General features: G+C 39.3%; 1 protein-coding gene across 2 annotated transcripts; it reads right to left on the minus strand.

The window, feature by feature from the left end:
* Positions 1–1,292: 1,292 nt before the first annotated feature.
* LOC124119970 (aarF domain-containing protein kinase 1-like) lies at positions 1,293–17,081 on the minus strand. Of its 2 annotated transcripts, none has more exons than XM_046482694.2 (10): positions 17,034–17,081; positions 16,608–16,765; positions 15,150–15,233; positions 14,026–14,229; positions 13,189–13,347; positions 12,348–12,506; positions 10,612–10,728; positions 3,230–3,373; positions 2,251–2,448; positions 1,293–1,888 (listed from the first exon to the last, which is right to left on the minus strand). In XM_046482694.2, the coding sequence occupies exons 2-10, from the start codon at positions 16,749–16,751 to the stop codon at positions 1,535–1,537; spliced, it is 1,563 nt and encodes a 520-aa protein (XP_046338650.1). In that variant the 5' UTR covers positions 16,752–16,765; positions 17,034–17,081; the 3' UTR covers positions 1,293–1,534. The 2 variants fall into 2 exon arrangements, with proteins under 2 accessions (XP_046338650.1, XP_046338641.1); XM_046482685.2 differs by having other exon boundaries at positions 16,608–16,782; positions 17,034–17,068.
* Positions 17,082–17,182: the final 101 nt, after the last annotated feature.

Below are 17,182 nucleotides of genomic sequence, written 5' to 3' on the forward strand. Positions count from 1 at the left end.
AAAGTTTCCTCAGAGCTCGAGCACTTGTCTTCTTCTCGCCAGGGGACGTAACTTCAACATAATTAGGGGGGCACGGGAGGCCCAGTCGTCTAAGGCACCGGGATCCGCTGTGCAGAGTTGCATCCCTTGGGCACGCCAGAAACCTATGATTGTGGGTTCAAATCTCGGTTCGCCCCGATTATGTTTCTAGATTTGTCAGCACCATATCCGTTCTCATGGGTTTCACCGAAGTGGTAAATGTCTGAGACCTGCATCACTTCGGGCTTTCCTCCCACATAAAGCTGACATGCTGCGATATCACTGGAATACAGTTAAAAGCAACGTTACACCCAACTCACTCACTATATTATAATTAAATGACCAGTGATCATTAGAAGCATAACAATACAGGGGGTAGGCAATATTAAAGTATTGCCATGGCTCCAAAATCATCAGAAGAATATATCAATCAAACAGTGATGATTTATATTAATGTATGTCCTTTTTAGCACGGATGCTATAAGCATCTAATGCATTTTAGCATGAAGCAACAGATCCCTTTTCTAATGTTTCTGTTCTGTAGTAAATACCAATATATGTTTCAAATCATTGAAATTGACAGGAAGCTGACAATACTTGATGTAATTGTTTAGTTATTCAGATAATGAAGTATTCAGAATCTGAGAACACCTCAATGGTTCTGTTATTTTCAACAACCAAATGCATTGACAATAGTATATGTACAAGTAAATGACCATTGTTTACACATGTTATAGGCAGTAAAACCAAGTTTCACACAAACAAATCTTCTATTTACCATCATCTTCCTTTCATAACCAGGTCTCCACAGAAATTGCCTCCACATATACACAGTCATTTAAAGAAAGTTAAGCGGCAATGGAATATACTGATGGATTACAATTTCTTTATTGTTTTCAATACAATGTCATGGTACGTATACTAGTACTTACTAATACTTACTCAGAATTCCCTCGGGTGTACCTTGATAAAGTTCTAAATAGAATGTAGGGCTGGGACGAGTCCAAATTTACTACCCGGGTACCCACCCCTCTATTACCCGACCCTACCCAGGTACCCACTGTAGGTCTCAAGAGGTAGGTACAAACTGTTTGATTGGGAAAACTTTGACCATAGCTCTGGTAAAATGTGTTACATGTATGTCACAATCTGGTGTATACACTGAAGTTGACTGAAGTTTTATTTTTATTCAAACATATAAAAGTCAGAAGGAATGGGTGTCGTAGTCAGAAAGAACTGCGAACATTAGTGACTTGTAGTTTAAACATAGAGACTTTTTGCCATTAAACAATATATCACGTGACTAACCATGGGTCCGGGTAGTCCTGTGGATACCCGGGTCCTACTCAGGACCCACCCGACCCGAGTACCCGAGTTACCCGTCCCAGCCCTAATAGAATGCTTAAAAAAGTGTGTACTGTAACATGGCAATGAAAATGAAAAAAGAAGTTGAGATCCATAAGTCAATCCAATCTGTAGTGAAAATGAAGGTCACACATTCCTGATACATTTGTCACTAAGAATACAAAGGTTTCTTCCTGAGGAAATAGAGTCCTATGGGTGAACTGACACACCACAAGTAGAATTCGTACAGTGATATTTTGAAAAGCTGCCATTGTTCTTCACTCCTGATTCGTAGACGACAAGTCCATGTCCTGCATGTCATTAGATGATAATGAGCAAGTCCACGGATACAACACTTGGACATGTTGATGAACGATGTAGCATTTGCAGGAGTCTGTAGCGAGGACTCAATACCACGAAGAACATCATTGGTCTTTAATATCAGCAACATCTGTCTTGGTATCTTGTTTAATATTAATGTTATTTCATAAAGGTACCTTGCCACGTTACCCTTGATATCGTCTCCCTGAAATAAAATTGTAATTGTAACATTGCAGAAGAACATTGAAGAACTTAGAGTCATGAAGCTGTTAGTCTGCAACTCCTTGTAAAAATAAGCCATCAACCGATACTTAAAGGCTGAAAGATGTAAAACGTAAAAATATCCTTTCTGCATGCTATTCAAGACTAATATGTAAGTACTAAGTCACAAATAACTTGAAAATGAGCCAAACATTCTTGTGTGACTGTTAAAGGTTGTTGTTGGCCGACTCAGAACTTTTCAGCAGTGTCAGTGGACATTTACTTGTGGTTTAGGGATAATTTCTGACATAACAATTACAAAACCAAAAAAGGTTTGTGAATGGATATTGCCAGATAGTGTTCTACCTCTTGCTCTGTGAATGGATGCTTATCCATGCCTGATGAGACGGCCTTCCAGGACCGAGCTGTCAACATGCAGGCAAACAAGCCATACATATCCCCACAGTTCAAGGCATGAGCATAGGTCTTGATGCCTTCCAAGTCTGCACTGATCAGTGACATCCACAACTTCGAATAGTTCACTCGGAAGTCATCACTCAGAGTCTACAATACAAGACAAGATACCATATTCATGGTATTAAGCACCCTCCGCCAAAAAGAATCCCGGACCAACATCCAGGCCAGTCTGTAGATCAATTATAAGCTCCCCCTACTAAGACCAAACATTTACATAACAGTCCGTAGTTTCTTGTGTACATTACACTTCAGAGAAAACAGCAGTATAGGAGGGGCATATAATTGCCTGGTAAAAATTAAAGAAATTAAGTGTTCTAGTTTCATAGACGTTTGATCTAAGTCGTTCATTACCACTTGATCTCTAAAAAAGTTCATTTATCTCATTATGTATGATTTTAATAAGCATACACACACAACCACACCTTTGTCAATTTTCTAAGAGGAGATAAAACATGAATGATGACAAAAGAAGTCAATGTTCTATATATATATACTGAAAACCAGTGTTAAAAAGTCACTGAGGCAGACTGAATATAGATCCTGCATCAATTATATGTTTTCAGATAACGATGAGAAATGTGTACACATTCAATTTGCAATATTTAATTATGTGTCTGGACTGCCTGAAATTTAATTATCATGCAAAAAACTATCAGCAAGTTCAACCCCAATCTGAAAAATCATCAGACGTTTTGTTTAACTAGATTTTCGGTGAAATATTGGCTTATGTAAAACACTCATATTTCGACATGTTACAGTATGAGGTTGAGGCAATTGTGACATAAAATGGCCTATATCCATATCACTGAGGCAACTGATGTGACTGGGTCTCCTATAAACAAGTAGACATACTTGGGAGGGAAGTTACCTGGTACAAACCATGGTCCAACAGAATGATGTTTGTTCCTTTCTTTGTCTTGTGTACAAACACATTGCCAGGGTGAGGGTCACAGTGCACATAGCCCTGCACAAATATCATCTCACTGTACAACTTCCCCAGCTTCTGGCTCACCTGAAGAAACAAATCAATCTGCTCATTAGTCAGCTACAGAAGACATAAAGCACATGTGAGCCTGGCAGCATGTTCACACCCCAATTAAGTCCCAGACTATCTGCAGCTAATTGCCCGTAAATTAAAAAAAAAAATTAAATGGATTTGTGTGTGTGTGTTTATTGTTTAATTGACCCAGCACTCGGCAATATTCCAGCTATGAGAGGGGAGCCTGTAAATAATTGAGTATGGACTAGACAATCCAGTGACTGATATGTGATCAACAATCCACGCCATCAGGGTACGCCTTCAACCAAGGTACCAAGCCTTAGCCCATGTTCAATCAAGTTGCCTCTTGAAACCAGCAGAGGCTGCTTGGGACCTATACTGAAACACATTGAAAACGCACCAGAGGTAAAAAGTGAAATTGATGCTAAACCAAATTTAATATGGTGTTGGCTGTGTACTACAATCACACTCAGATAACTTCGTTCCACATTAGTAATGACACGTGTCATTGAACAGTACACAATTTTAATGTAAAGGAAATTAAACACACAAGGGATCCAAAGACAAAGTCAGTACCAGGTATGACCGCTCCTGGTTGCAATGCATGACACACAACGCCTTCTCATGGACACTATCAGTCTCTGGATAACAGCTTGAGATACCCTACACAACTCGCGTTGCAGGACAAGTGCGAGCTCTCTAATGTTGGTGATTTGAGGTCAATGTGCAATGTGCTGTCCCTGGTAGTCCTCCAAGTGCTAGAAGGGCAAACATTTGGGAGATAATGCAGGCCATGGCATAACAGGTACGTTATTCTGTGTCAGGAAGTCCATAGAAGCATGTGCTGTACGTGTTCTGGCGTTGTCCTGTTGGAAAGTATGAGCTCTTGGTGTTGATGGAAACAGGGGACAATGTGACGTCACAAAATGGCATCACTGTATTTAACTGCATTAACACTACCTATGCATACATGGAGCTGTGTTCAGTGCCGAAAACTAATACTGCACTAAACCATCACACTTACGCCGCCCAATCAATCAGTCTGCACAACACAATCATGATAATGTTCACCAAGGTGACACCATGCCCGTATACTTCCGTTGGCGTTTCTGAGGTGAAATCTGGATTAATCGGAGAAGAGATGTCCCCCAAGAACAATTGAAGACATGCATTTCGGAGCCTCAGTGTCAGAATCGGACGATGGTCACTTAAAGTCTCTGGCGTGTCGGTGTTGATTACTCCTTGTCGACCTACAATGGTAGCTGATGTTCTGGAGGGCCAGAAGTGTTCGATCACGAGATGAGCCCTAACAATCTGTCGGTCTCCCCTGGCTGTTGTTTGTCCCTCATTGTTGCCCTGGGCGTGGTCGGTCTCTGGTAAGTCCCGTCTGTTGAAATCACTGGTTCCGTCTTGTGATGGTACTGTGGTGACATCCAAACCTTGCTGCTATGGCCCTTGTAGTCATGCCAACTTCAATCATGGCACCATTCCCGTTCCTCAAGTGGCAATCTCGGCATTGCTCCTCAGTGCTATTCTGCAGCTACAGCTATTTGAATGCCATCCCTTTATACCCCAATTCTGCATGAAAAAGTAATAACACTTTGCATTTTTCGTGCTTTGCATGTGTAACAAGAGTGCTCTGAGAACACAACATCCCCTGCATGAATTTTTTTAACGAGTTTATATTTTCTTTGTATTTTTTATGAAGCTCCATAAAACAGGGGCAGTAACTCTGTCAAAATTTGACGAAATGAAACGGGACTGCGATATGCCTATCATCAACATGTCGACATCTTGTGTGTAGAGTGTCAGGGATATTCTCGGGAAACTGTAGGAGGAGTTGATTTCACAAGCTTAGTACCCTCTCTCACAATTAGGCAAATGAAGCTCCGTAAAACAGGGCAGTAACTCTGTCAAAATTTGTTGAAATGAAATGGGACTGCGATATTAATATCATTAACATGTTGACATCTTGTGTGTAGAGTGTCAGGGATATTCTCGGGAAACTGTAGGAGGAGTTGATTTCACAAGCTTAGTACCCTCTCTCACAATTAGGCAAATGAAGCTCCGTAAAACAGGGCAGTAACTCTGTCAAAATTTGTTGAAATGAAATGGGACTGCGATATTAATATCATTAACATGTTGACATCTTGTGTGTAGAGTGTCAGGGATATTCTCGGGAAACTGTAGGAGGAGTTGATTTCACAAGCTTAGTACCCTCTCTCACAATTAGGCAAATGAAGCTCCGTAAAACAGGGCAGTAACTCTGTCAAAATTTGTCGAAATGAAATGGGACTGCGATATTAATATCATTAACATGTTGACATCTTGTGTGTAGAGTGTCAGGGATATTCTCGGGAAACTGTAGGAGGAGTTGATTTCACAAGCTTAGTACCCTCTCTCACAATTAGGCAAATGAAGCCCCGTAAAACAGGGCAGTAACTCTGTCAAAATTTGTTGAAATGAAATGGGACTGCGATATTAATATCATTAACATGTTGACATCTTGTGTGTAGAGTGTCAGGGATATTCTCGGGAAACTGTAGGAGGAGTTGATTTCACAAGCTTAGTACCCTCTCTCACAATTAGGCAAATGAAGCTCCGTAAAACAGGGCAGTAACTCTGTCAAAATTTGTTGAAATGAAATGGGACTGCGATATTAATATCATTAACATGTTGACATCTTGTGTGTAGAGTGTCAGGGATATTCTCGGGAAACTGTAGGAGGAGTTGATTTCACAAGCTTAGTACCCTCTCTCACAATTAGGCAAATGAAGCTCCGTAAAACAGGGCAGTAACTCTGTCAAAATTTGTCGAAATGAAATGGGACTGCGATATTAATATCATTAACATGTTGACATCTTGTGTGTAGAGTGTCAGGGATATTCTCGGGAAACTGTAGGAGGAGTTGATTTCACAAGCTTAGTACCCTCTCTCACAATTAGGCAAATGAAGCTCCGTAAAACAGGGCAGTAACTCTGTCAAAATTTGTCGAAATGAAATGGGACTGCGATATTAATATCATTAACATGTTGACATCTTGTGTGTAGAGTGTCAGGGATATTCTCGGGAAACTGTAGGAGGAGTTGATTTCACAAGCTTAGTACCCTCTCTCACAATTAGGCAAATGAAGCTCCGTAAAACAGGGCAGTAACTCTGTCAAAATTTGTTGAAATGAAATGGGACTGCGATATTAATATCATTAACATGTTGACATCTTGTGTGTAGAGTGTCAGGGATATTCTCGGGAAACTGTAGGAGGAGTTGATTTCACAAGCTTAGTACCCTCTCTCACAATTAGGCAAATGAAGCTCCGTAAAACAGGGCAGTAACTCTGTCAAAATTTGTCGAAATGAAATGGGACTGCGATATTAATATCATTAACATGTTGACATCTTGTGAGTAGAGTGTCAGGGATATTCTCGGGAAACTGTAGGAGGAGTTGATTTCACAAGCTTAGTACCCTCTCTCACAATTAGGCAAATGAAGCTCCGTAAAACAGGGCAGTAACTCTGTCAAAATTTGTTGAAATGAAATGGGACTGCGATATTAATATCATTAACATGTTGACATCTTGTGTGTAGAGTGTCAGGGATATTCTCGGGAAACTGTAGGAGGAGTTGATTTCACAAGCTTAGTACCCTCTCTCACAATTAGGCAAATGAAGCTCCGTAAAACAGGGCAGTAACTCTGTCAAAATTTGTCGAAATGAAATGGGACTGCGATATTAATATCATTAACATGTTGACATCTTGTGTGTAGAGTGTCAGGGATATTCTCGGGAAACTGTAGGAGGAGTTGATTTCACAAGCTTAGTACCCTCTCTCACAATTAGGCAAATGAAGCTCCGTAAAACAGGGCAGTAACTCTGTCAAAATTTGTCGAAATGAAATGGGACTGCGATATTAATATCATTAACATGTTGACATCTTGTGTGTAGAGTGTCAGGGATATTCTCGGGAAACTGTAGGAGGAGTTGATTTCACAAGCTTAGTACCCTCTCTCACAATTAGGCAAATGAAGCTCCGTAAAACAGGGCAGTAACTCTGTCAAAATTTGTCGAAATGAAATGGGACTGCGATATTAATATCATTAACATGTTGACATCTTGTGTGTAGAGTGTCAGGGATATTCTCGGGAAACTGTAGGAGGAGTTGATTTCACAAGCTTAGTACCCTCTCTCACAATTAGGCAAATGAAGCTCCGTAAAACAGGGCAGTAACTCTGTCAAAATTTGTTGAAATGAAATGGGACTGCGATATTAATATCATTAACATGTTGACATCTTGTGTGTAGAGTGTCAGGGATATTCTCGGGAAACTGTAGGAGGAGTTGATTTCACAAGCTTAGTACCCTCTCTCACAATTAGGCAAATGAAGCTCCGTAAAACAGGGCAGTAACTCTGTCAAAATTTGTCGAAATGAAATGGGACTGCGATATTAATATCATTAACATGTTGACATCTTGTGTGTAGAGTGTCAGGGATATTCTCGGGAAACTGTAGGAGGAGTTGATTTCACAAGCTTAGTACCCTCTCTCACAATTAGGCAAATGAAGCTCCGTAAAACAGGGCAGTAACTCTGTCAAAATTTGTCGAAATGAAATGGGACTGCGATATTAATATCATTAACATGTTGACATCTTGTGAGTAGAGTGTCAGGGATATTCTCGGGAAACTGTAGGAGGAGTTGATTTCACAAGCTTAGTACCCTCTCTCACAATTAGGCAAATGAAGCTCCGTAAAACAGGGCAGTAACTCTGTCAAAATTTGTTGAAATGAAATGGGACTGCGATATTAATATCATTAACATGTTGACATCTTGTGTGTAGAGTGTCAGGGATATTCTCGGGAAACTGTAGGAGGAGTTGATTTCACAAGCTTAGTACCCTCTCTCACAATTAGGCAAATGAAGCTCCGTAAAACAGGGCAGTAACTCTGTCAAAATTTGTCGAAATGAAATGGGACTGCGATATTAATATCATTAACATGTTGACATCTTGTGTGTAGAGTGTCAGGGATATTCTCGGGAAACTGTAGGAGGAGTTGATTTCACAAGCTTAGTACCCTCTCTCACAATTAGGCAAATGAAGCTCCGTAAAACAGGGCAGTAACTCTGTCAAAATTTGTCGAAATGAAATGGGACTGCGATATTAATATCATTAACATGTTGACATCTTGTGTGTAGAGTGTCAGGGATATTCTCGGGAAACTGTAGGAGGAGTTGATTTCACAAGCTTAGTACCCTCTCTCACAATTAGGCAAATGAAGCTCCGTAAAACAGGGCAGTAACTCTGTCAAAATTTGTCGAAATGAAATGGGACTGCGATATTAATATCATTAACATGTTGACATCTTGTGTGTAGAGTGTCAGGGATATTCTCGGGAAACTGTAGGAGGAGTTGATTTCACAAGCTTAGTACCCTCTCTCACAATTAGGCAAATGAAGCTCCGTAAAACAGGGCAGTAACTCTGTCAAAATTTGTCGAAATGAAATGGGACTGCGATATTAATATCATTAACATGTTGACATCTTGTGTGTAGAGTGTCAGGGATATTCTCGGGAAACTGTAGGAGGAGTTGATTTCACAAGCTTAGTACCCTCTCTCACAATTAGGCAAATGAAGCTCCGTAAAACAGGGCAGTAACTCTGTCAAAATTTGTTGAAATGAAATGGGACTGCGATATTAATATCATTAACATGTTGACATCTTGTGTGTAGAGTGTCAGGGATATTCTCGGGAAACTGTAGGAGGAGTTGATTTCACAAGCTTAGTACCCTCTCTCACAATTAGGCAAATGAAGCTCCGTAAAACAGGGCAGTAACTCTGTCAAAATTTGTCGAAATGAAATGGGACTGCGATATTAATATCATTAACATGTTGACATCTTGTGTGTAGAGTGTCAGGGATATTCTCGGGAAACTGTAGGAGGAGTTGATTTCACAAGCTTAGTACCCTCTCTCACAATTAGGCAAATGAAGCTCCGTAAAACAGGGCAGTAACTCTGTCAAAATTTGTCGAAATGAAATGGGACTGCGATATTAATATCATTAACATGTTGACATCTTGTGAGTAGAGTGTCAGGGATATTCTCGGGAAACTGTAGGAGGAGTTGATTTCACAAGCTTAGTACCCTCTCTCACAATTAGGCAAATGAAGCTCCGTAAAACAGGGCAGTAACTCTGTCAAAATTTGTCGAAATGAAATGGGACTGCGATATTAATATCATTAACATGTTGACATCTTGTGTGTAGAGTGTCAGGGATATTCTCGGGAAACTGTAGGAGGAGTTGATTTCACAAGCTTAGTACCCTCTCTCACAATTAGGCAAATGAAGCTCCGTAAAACAGGGCAGTAACTCTGTCAAAATTTGTCGAAATGAAATGGGACTGCGATATTAATATCATTAACATGTTGACATCTTGTGTGTAGAGTGTCAGGGATATTCTCGGGAAACTGTAGGAGGAGTTGATTTCACAAGCTTAGTACCCTCTCTCACAATTAGGCAAATGAAGCTCCGTAAAACAGGGGCAGTAACTCTGTCAAAATTAGTCGAAATAAAACGGGACGCCATTCTGGCCCGACAGGGGATAAAAAGTGTTTTTGAGTACCATTCTCTGACTCACAATAGCTATCAAACCTGACAAACATTTTGGAGCTTCCTTAACTCCAAACCATGGGATATTTTCGTTGTTCTTTTCCAACTATCATGATATTTTCGTGGGTTCATGTTGGTGCGTCCTCAAAGCGCATCAGCATATCATAACACGGAATCCCCATGCGGTATTTCATGGAGTACAGTTACCAGTGAAATACCATGCATTATTGAATAATGAGTATGGAGATATGAATAAAATTTAAAGACACTCCACAGAATAATCACTGAATGCAAGTTTTCTACACTGAAGACTGTATATAAACATAAACTTCAGGCAGAATTCCTTCAAATAAGTAAATCGCTTTCTGATCTAATTTCATTTCAGCATGTTCACCAACTATATATTGTTTCTACAGGACAATTGTGAAAGTAAACCAGTGGTGCATCTACTTCTTGTGGAAAGAATACAACACTCATATTATCACTGATTCTTTATAAATAATGCAAGAAATGCACTGTTATTGGCCTGTTAATTGAAGGGAGATAACTGAACTTTCTACTTGATCATGTTTTAGGCATGTTAGGTACAATCGAGTCTAAGTCACCCAATGAAACAATACAGGTTTTCAACACTATTACTGTTTCAACATACCTCATTGACAGAGATGTTGTGCTGTTTCATATATTCCTTGTCATCCACTTTCCCTCCCTCACAAAACTCCATTGTGAGAACCCTCTCAGATGACAAATTCCAATATATTTTTGGCATCTGCAACATAAAATGCAGCTAAAGCAGTCAGTAACGCAGCAGTGATTATTCTAGACTGCATCCTTGATTGTCCTATGTAATTCCATTTTATCATGATTTATAACAGGGACCAATTGGCCACCTTAGCTTCATTTTGAGTTAAAATTACAATACTTTAAATAGCCATTCACTCATATTACACTGTTCTTTGAAACAAGCAGCGATGAAACCAATTCAAAGCTCGCTTTTTTGCCATCCATTTCAAATACAACTTGGAAGATTCACTTCATTCTGTCTTACTTCTCATGAAAGCATCTTTCCAGCTTATAGTAATTACAAGACTGCAATATTGAATGTGGATCTGCCGTTATAGAGCTGGAATAGTACTGAATGCGATGTAAACACAACAAAATATTGATCAACTGGTATGCCAAAATCATGTGCAGCAGATGCATTTTGATTGGATGTTGAACTCAAGCTCAGGAGCAAGAGAATGCTGTGCCAAGCTGGTGATAAAAGAATTGGAGATGCTACTTCTGAAATGAAGATTGGTTACAAATAGGTCAAGGGTATTTATCATAATAGAATGTAGCTATAATAATCAGGACATTATCTAGACATCTAGAGTGAGCCATTGGGGTCTTGCTGCTCTCTTGATATTAACCAAACTTCCAAGTTGTGTATAAGAGTAGTGATTACTGCACTGGCCAAAAACAACAAGAGTTTGCCACTAACGTAGCTATACCCCCCGCCTCTGTTGCAGAATTTATGACATAATTAAATCTAAACAAACCCTAAACTTTTTTAACTGAGGTGGAACTTGTCATGGAAAGTTTAAAAAAAAGAAGAGCATGGAAACATAAAAAATAAAAATTTCTAAAACTTCTAAATAGCAAAAGGCACCAGTTCAGCATGTACCTGATAAACCTGCAAAGTTTCATGAAAAAATACTGAACTGTTTATGGGTCATGCTCCGGAAACGAACCCTACCCTCACAGAACCTAAGTCCATCTTGTTGCCATGGAAACATAAAAAAAAAAAAAATTCTAAAATTTCTAAATAGCAAAAGGCACCAGTTCAGCATGTACTTGACAGACCTGCAAAGTTTCATGAAAAAATATTGAAGGGTTTCTGAGTTATGCTCCAGAAACGAAACGTGATGGACGGACAGATGGAGCCTGTTTCTATATCCCCCGCTAACTTTGTTGAGCAGGGATAATTAGAATTAGATCAAGGTGACTGAATGGTTGCCATCAGCATCAACCTAACTGATCTTTCATTGGCTGTTGGTTTACTTTTCCAACAATCGACTTCCCAAGTCTGGAAGCAAAACACTTATTCTCCAATTTATGTCCTACATTCATAACTTGTAGTAAATTTGTTCTTAATATCTGTGTATATGGAGAGTTGGTTACATGACAATACATGTGACAGCCTTCCTCAGGGCTTTTTCTTAATTATGGCTGTTTCTAACACCACACAATCCAGACAGGCTGACTGGTTTTGTTGTTTAGATTTTCTAAATGTTGTCTGAGTTGACTGCAAGTCAGTTTCCTCTTAAAACATAAAAAGATTTGGTATGTCAAGAAAAAAGACATGTTGATGTTGATTTGACCATCAATTAATACTCTCTTGCTCACTTTCAGGAAGTCAAGTTTCTTGAACATTTCTGATGCTCTTTCACAATTCTTCCCTTCATTGAGAAAGTCAAGCTCAAGGGGCAGATTTTTCTTTGTTTCTTCAGACAACCAGCAGTACTGGAAGTTCGGGAACACCCATGCAACTGCATTCAGCAGGAACTGCAAAGGATATAATAGTTCAGCAATAATACCAATTCATTCATATCATTATCACAAATATAAAATATATTCAAGGCTAATTAAACAATCCATATTACAAAGTGGTCAAATGTAGCAAATGTTATACTTGGGAAATTATATTATTCTTATATTATACATGTACATTTATATACCACAGGTATCCATGTACTAGTATCTGCCAAAATGTGGTTTTATTTGTTCCCCGACCAGTGTATCCATTTGCATTCCTGTTATCATTCTCAACTCCCTGGGGAGTATACAACCCTTCGGCCAATTTACACTTATCAAAGAGGTACACAAAGTACATGATTTAGACAACCAGTTGTCAGGCTTCCATTTTGTGGAAGCCTCGCTGGCTGAGTGGGTTAGATCGCTGACTTTGTGTGCTGGCGATTAGGTGCCTCACTCAGAGACTATGAGTCCCAGCGTTCCTGAGATTTGCTGTTGTTGGTTTTGAACCTTTGGACCTTTTTTATTGTATTTTTAACAATAGGACATTAACATATCAAACACCGTTTAGACTATACAGCATCTAGTGACCCCCCAATCTATGACATTAGGATTAGAACAAGGAATGAAAGACACTTTCACTTTCATCCTGAATCTAAAAACCTGATTTCCTTTCACAGTGTTTGTATTTCCATCACAAATAATTACAAACCTCCATGGTCTTCATGTCGACATAAGAGTGAGATTTGACTGTTGGATGCTGCACTTTGACAGCTACAACTGTTCCGTCCTTCAAATAAGCCTTATGTACTTGTGCCAATGAGGCTGCTCCCAACGGATCCGGGCTAAAGTCAGTGAAAATAGCATCTACCTATAAAATAAGTTCACATCACCTTGACATAAAGCATATGACATTGTTACAACTAATATTTCACCAGACACTGGGGTACTGACCACTTGAACACATATTTTACTAATATTACAGCATAATGCTTGTTGAAACTGTTCTTTTAACAACAGGGTCTGTTTTATGGAGAGTTGGTTGGTTGGTCTGTTGTTTTACGCCGCACTCAGCAATATTCCAGCTATATGACGGCGGTCTGTAGATAATCAAGTCTGGACCAGACAATCCAGTGATTGATATCCTGAGCATCGATCCATGCAATTGGGATTGATGACATGCTTCAACCATCCAGTGAGCCTGACCACCCGATCCCGTTTGTCGCCTCTTACAACAAGCATAGTCACCTTTTACGGCAAGCATGGGTTGCTGAAGACCTATTCTTCCCCAGATCTTCAGGAGAGAATCCAATCAGTTACATGTGATGGAAACGGCTGCTTGACAATCATGATATTCTGATCCTTATGGACTTCCAACTAGCCTCTGTCTAACAGCATAGCATACGTCGACTTGATGTTAAATATATGAATTGTATCCCTTATCTTTCAGTATATCTTGAAAATAATCAGGAGGTTTTCAACCTAGCTGAGGATAAAAACAGCTAAAGTTCACAAGAAATTCTTCTAATTTTAGGCAACAACATCTAACCTTTTGCCCAAGATCCTGCTCTATGACTTTGTAAAGGTCCTGTAGTTTCGACTTCGGCGCCCTGTCATGGAGAACCTTCATGGTATCAACATATTCTTTTGGCAGCAAGTACTCCAGGGAACCGACATGTTGCCCAACTTTGATGAACACTCCACCATTCGCACAACACATCTCCCTTAACCGTAAAGCTGAACGCAAATGTACCTGAAGAAAATTGTACCAAGGGTCTGAAGCCCACCTTTGTAACGCGATGTAATGAGGCAGCCATACATTTGCTTAGGCCTAATATCTTTTCAAGAAAGTTCTGTACTAATACAATTTTAAGACGTCATGTGTATATCAGTGAATCATAAATATCACAAATCTTAAGCAAGTCCAAAATATTTTAAAAGCCTGTTAGAGCAACTCAAATCTTCAAAACTGGTGGCCCTGATGTCTAAGACGCAGCAATTCACCACAATTAATGCCAAAATCCAATGATCATCAGTTAGAATCCAAAAAAACCCTGATTATTATTCTATGTTTGTCAGCACTAAACCATGCCAATGCATTTACACCAAAGTTGTAAATATCTAAGACAGGCATCAATTCTGGCTATCCTCCCACTTTAAGCTGACTTGACTTGACAAAATTGAAATACTGCTCATACAAATGTTTAACCAAACTTACTCACTCAAAACAAAATTCTTTGTGCTTGGAGCCAATAAGGGTCTGTCTAGTGGTTAAAGCTAAAGGGCAAGTTTGATTCACAACATGGGTAAAATATGTGAAGACCATCGTTGGTGTCTCCTGCTGTGCCATTGCTGAAATGTTTCTAAAACCCAACTCATTCACCCACATAGCAAGGAATAATAGTCCATATCTGGCCCTATCAATAAAAGCAGTATTCCCTTTACCCTAGTGGCTGAATTTAAACATAGGAAATGATAGTGAGTGAGTGAGTGTGGTTTTATGGCGCTTATAGCAATATTCCAGCAATATCAAGGCGGGGGACACCAGAAATGGGCTTCACACATTGTACGCATGTTGGGAATCGAACCCGGGTCTTCGGCGTGATAAGCGAACGCTTTAACCACAAGGCTACACGACCACCCCTAGGAAATAATAATTTCAGATTTACCAACCATAGATGCTTTTTTACGGTAATCTGGGTCGTTGTCATATAGATGCCTGTAGGTTATTTTGTAGTCAACAGCCACCCTAAAAGCCTGAAACAAAATATGTATACTTGTGAATGAACAGTGTGACCATATGTTTAGTGGCTACCGATAATTGATTATAATAGATGATTGATCAGTTACCCTGTATATACAGGTATCTATTTTTAAATGGTAAGTATCCATCATCAATTGTGGTATAACAATTTTATTCAATGTCAAGTATGTACTTTTCATGTTCACCCACACATAATATTCATCCCGAGCTACAAATAAACAAACTCCTCATTAAAATACAACAAATCTGGCATTAAAATCTAAAATCAAGAAATGTATAGCATATACATGTCAAATATTTCATTTTTGTGTGTCTCAATTGGTATGATATTGTCAATGTGGCCATTTTAGGGGGTTGCATTGTTACTGCAATATGCTCACCCACATTCTCAAAATCCCACACCAGGGTTCAGACCTAATCATCTACAAATACTGAGTAACATAAATAGACAATACATGCAAACTCTCACAATGTCTGGCCCACAATTTACATTTTGGCAGTACTGGTAAAGTGTAACCTCCAGGTAAGTACAATTATATGTCAATGTAGTCAGCTGTCAGTGTACTAATACTGTCAATATTAAAATGAAAATCTAATGATAATGATGCTCAAAGGCAAGTTTTGACTATAACATAATTCTTGGCACATCTGGCATGTACAAGAACCCTCATCCTCCTGACTCATAGTTTACTTATGTGTGTGGTTAATAGGGCTATGTATATACCATAATTTCCTTGAATCACGTTTGTTTTAACCCATCATGCCCTAAATATCATGGCGACCCAATCCAATTAGTCAACACTTACAACTAGGTTACTCACAATCTATTGCAAAACAGAATCCCCACGGGGTTAATAATTTATCTTGCAAATAAAAATTGACATTGTATTTCATCAAAAGCTATTATCAACAGCTATGATCAGCATAACATACATGTCGGTTATCAATTTTCAAAAATCATGACACTATTTCATTTCATTATTCAAATACTAGTATACAATACCCTACTTTACTTACTGAGATCCATTGGTAAGCACAATAAGACTTTGGGAAAAATAAAAGTTGTATTAATTAACAGTCCTTACTGGAGCAATAATTACCCAGGTCCCAGGAGAACAAAAGCTGATAACATATTCGGTGAACCAGAGCCCATATGAAGTTAATGCTATGGGGGGTGGGGTGGGGGTGGGGGTGTTTACAATGACACAGCTAGCCTGGTCACCCGACTATCATGAAGGTGGGACCAATTCTGACCAGGAATTCTCAAAGTGTTAAAATATTATTCATTTCCCTGGGTGTGTAAATAGTCTTTGGTGGAAACAGACTGAAGGATTAGATACTAAAGAGAAAATATGACATTGACTTACAGCGTATGCTGCCCTGCCAAATCTGACTGCCCCCATCGACGACACATCCCAATCATTTTGGTGGAGGAAAATACCGGTACCAACAGCCGTTGATCCAACAAGGCCATACTTGAAGAAAGACCTTATGCCACGTCTTGCCATCATTGGGGCTTCTACATCTGAAGCAAGGGGTGAACTGCATACAAATCAAAGTCAGGTTGGTTAGGTAACTAAGTTGGCTTTCATAATGCTTTGCGTCGTCTGCTAGGCTGACTGGTCACGCTGAAGTAGAGATTCATACAATTAATTCTCTATTTCAAAAATTATTTACGGTGTCTCGGAACACATCACTCTTGTTACCATTCCCGATATCAATGTTATGACCAGTGCGTACTAATAAAGGTGTTGACATAGGTTTAGCTTACAATGTCCAGAAGTTTCACCTACCAAGAAGATACAGCGGAAGCAAGTGCGCTGGAGTAGACTAGGTTTTGTCTCCGTCGTATCTTGAAAATCATGTCAGCGCGTGCTACCTTAATGTAATACAGATACAGAGATATCGTTGCAAGGAGCTTTAAAAACGTCGACGCAAACGC

This window comes from Haliotis rufescens, unplaced genomic scaffold, assembly GCF_023055435.1.
Source record: "Haliotis rufescens isolate VD_foot unplaced genomic scaffold, xgHalRufe1.0.p SCAF_3, whole genome shotgun sequence".
NCBI lineage: Eukaryota > Metazoa > Mollusca > Gastropoda > Lepetellida > Haliotidae > Haliotis > Haliotis rufescens.

Excerpts from the sequence above, each read along its gene's own strand:
- LOC124119970 (XM_046482694.2), bottom strand. The coding sequence starts at position 16,751 with ATGATGGCAAGACGTGGCATAAGGTCTTTCTTCAAGTATGGCCTTGTT. Across the intron at positions 13,348-14,025 it reads AGCAGGATCTTGGGCAAAAG|GTAGATGCTATTTTCACTGA; the intron begins GTTAGATGTTGT and ends CTTATTTTATAG. Across the intron at positions 10,729-12,347 it reads AGAAACTTGACTTCCTGAAA|ATGCCAAAAATATATTGGAA; the intron begins GTGAGCAAGAGA and ends TTTATGTTGCAG.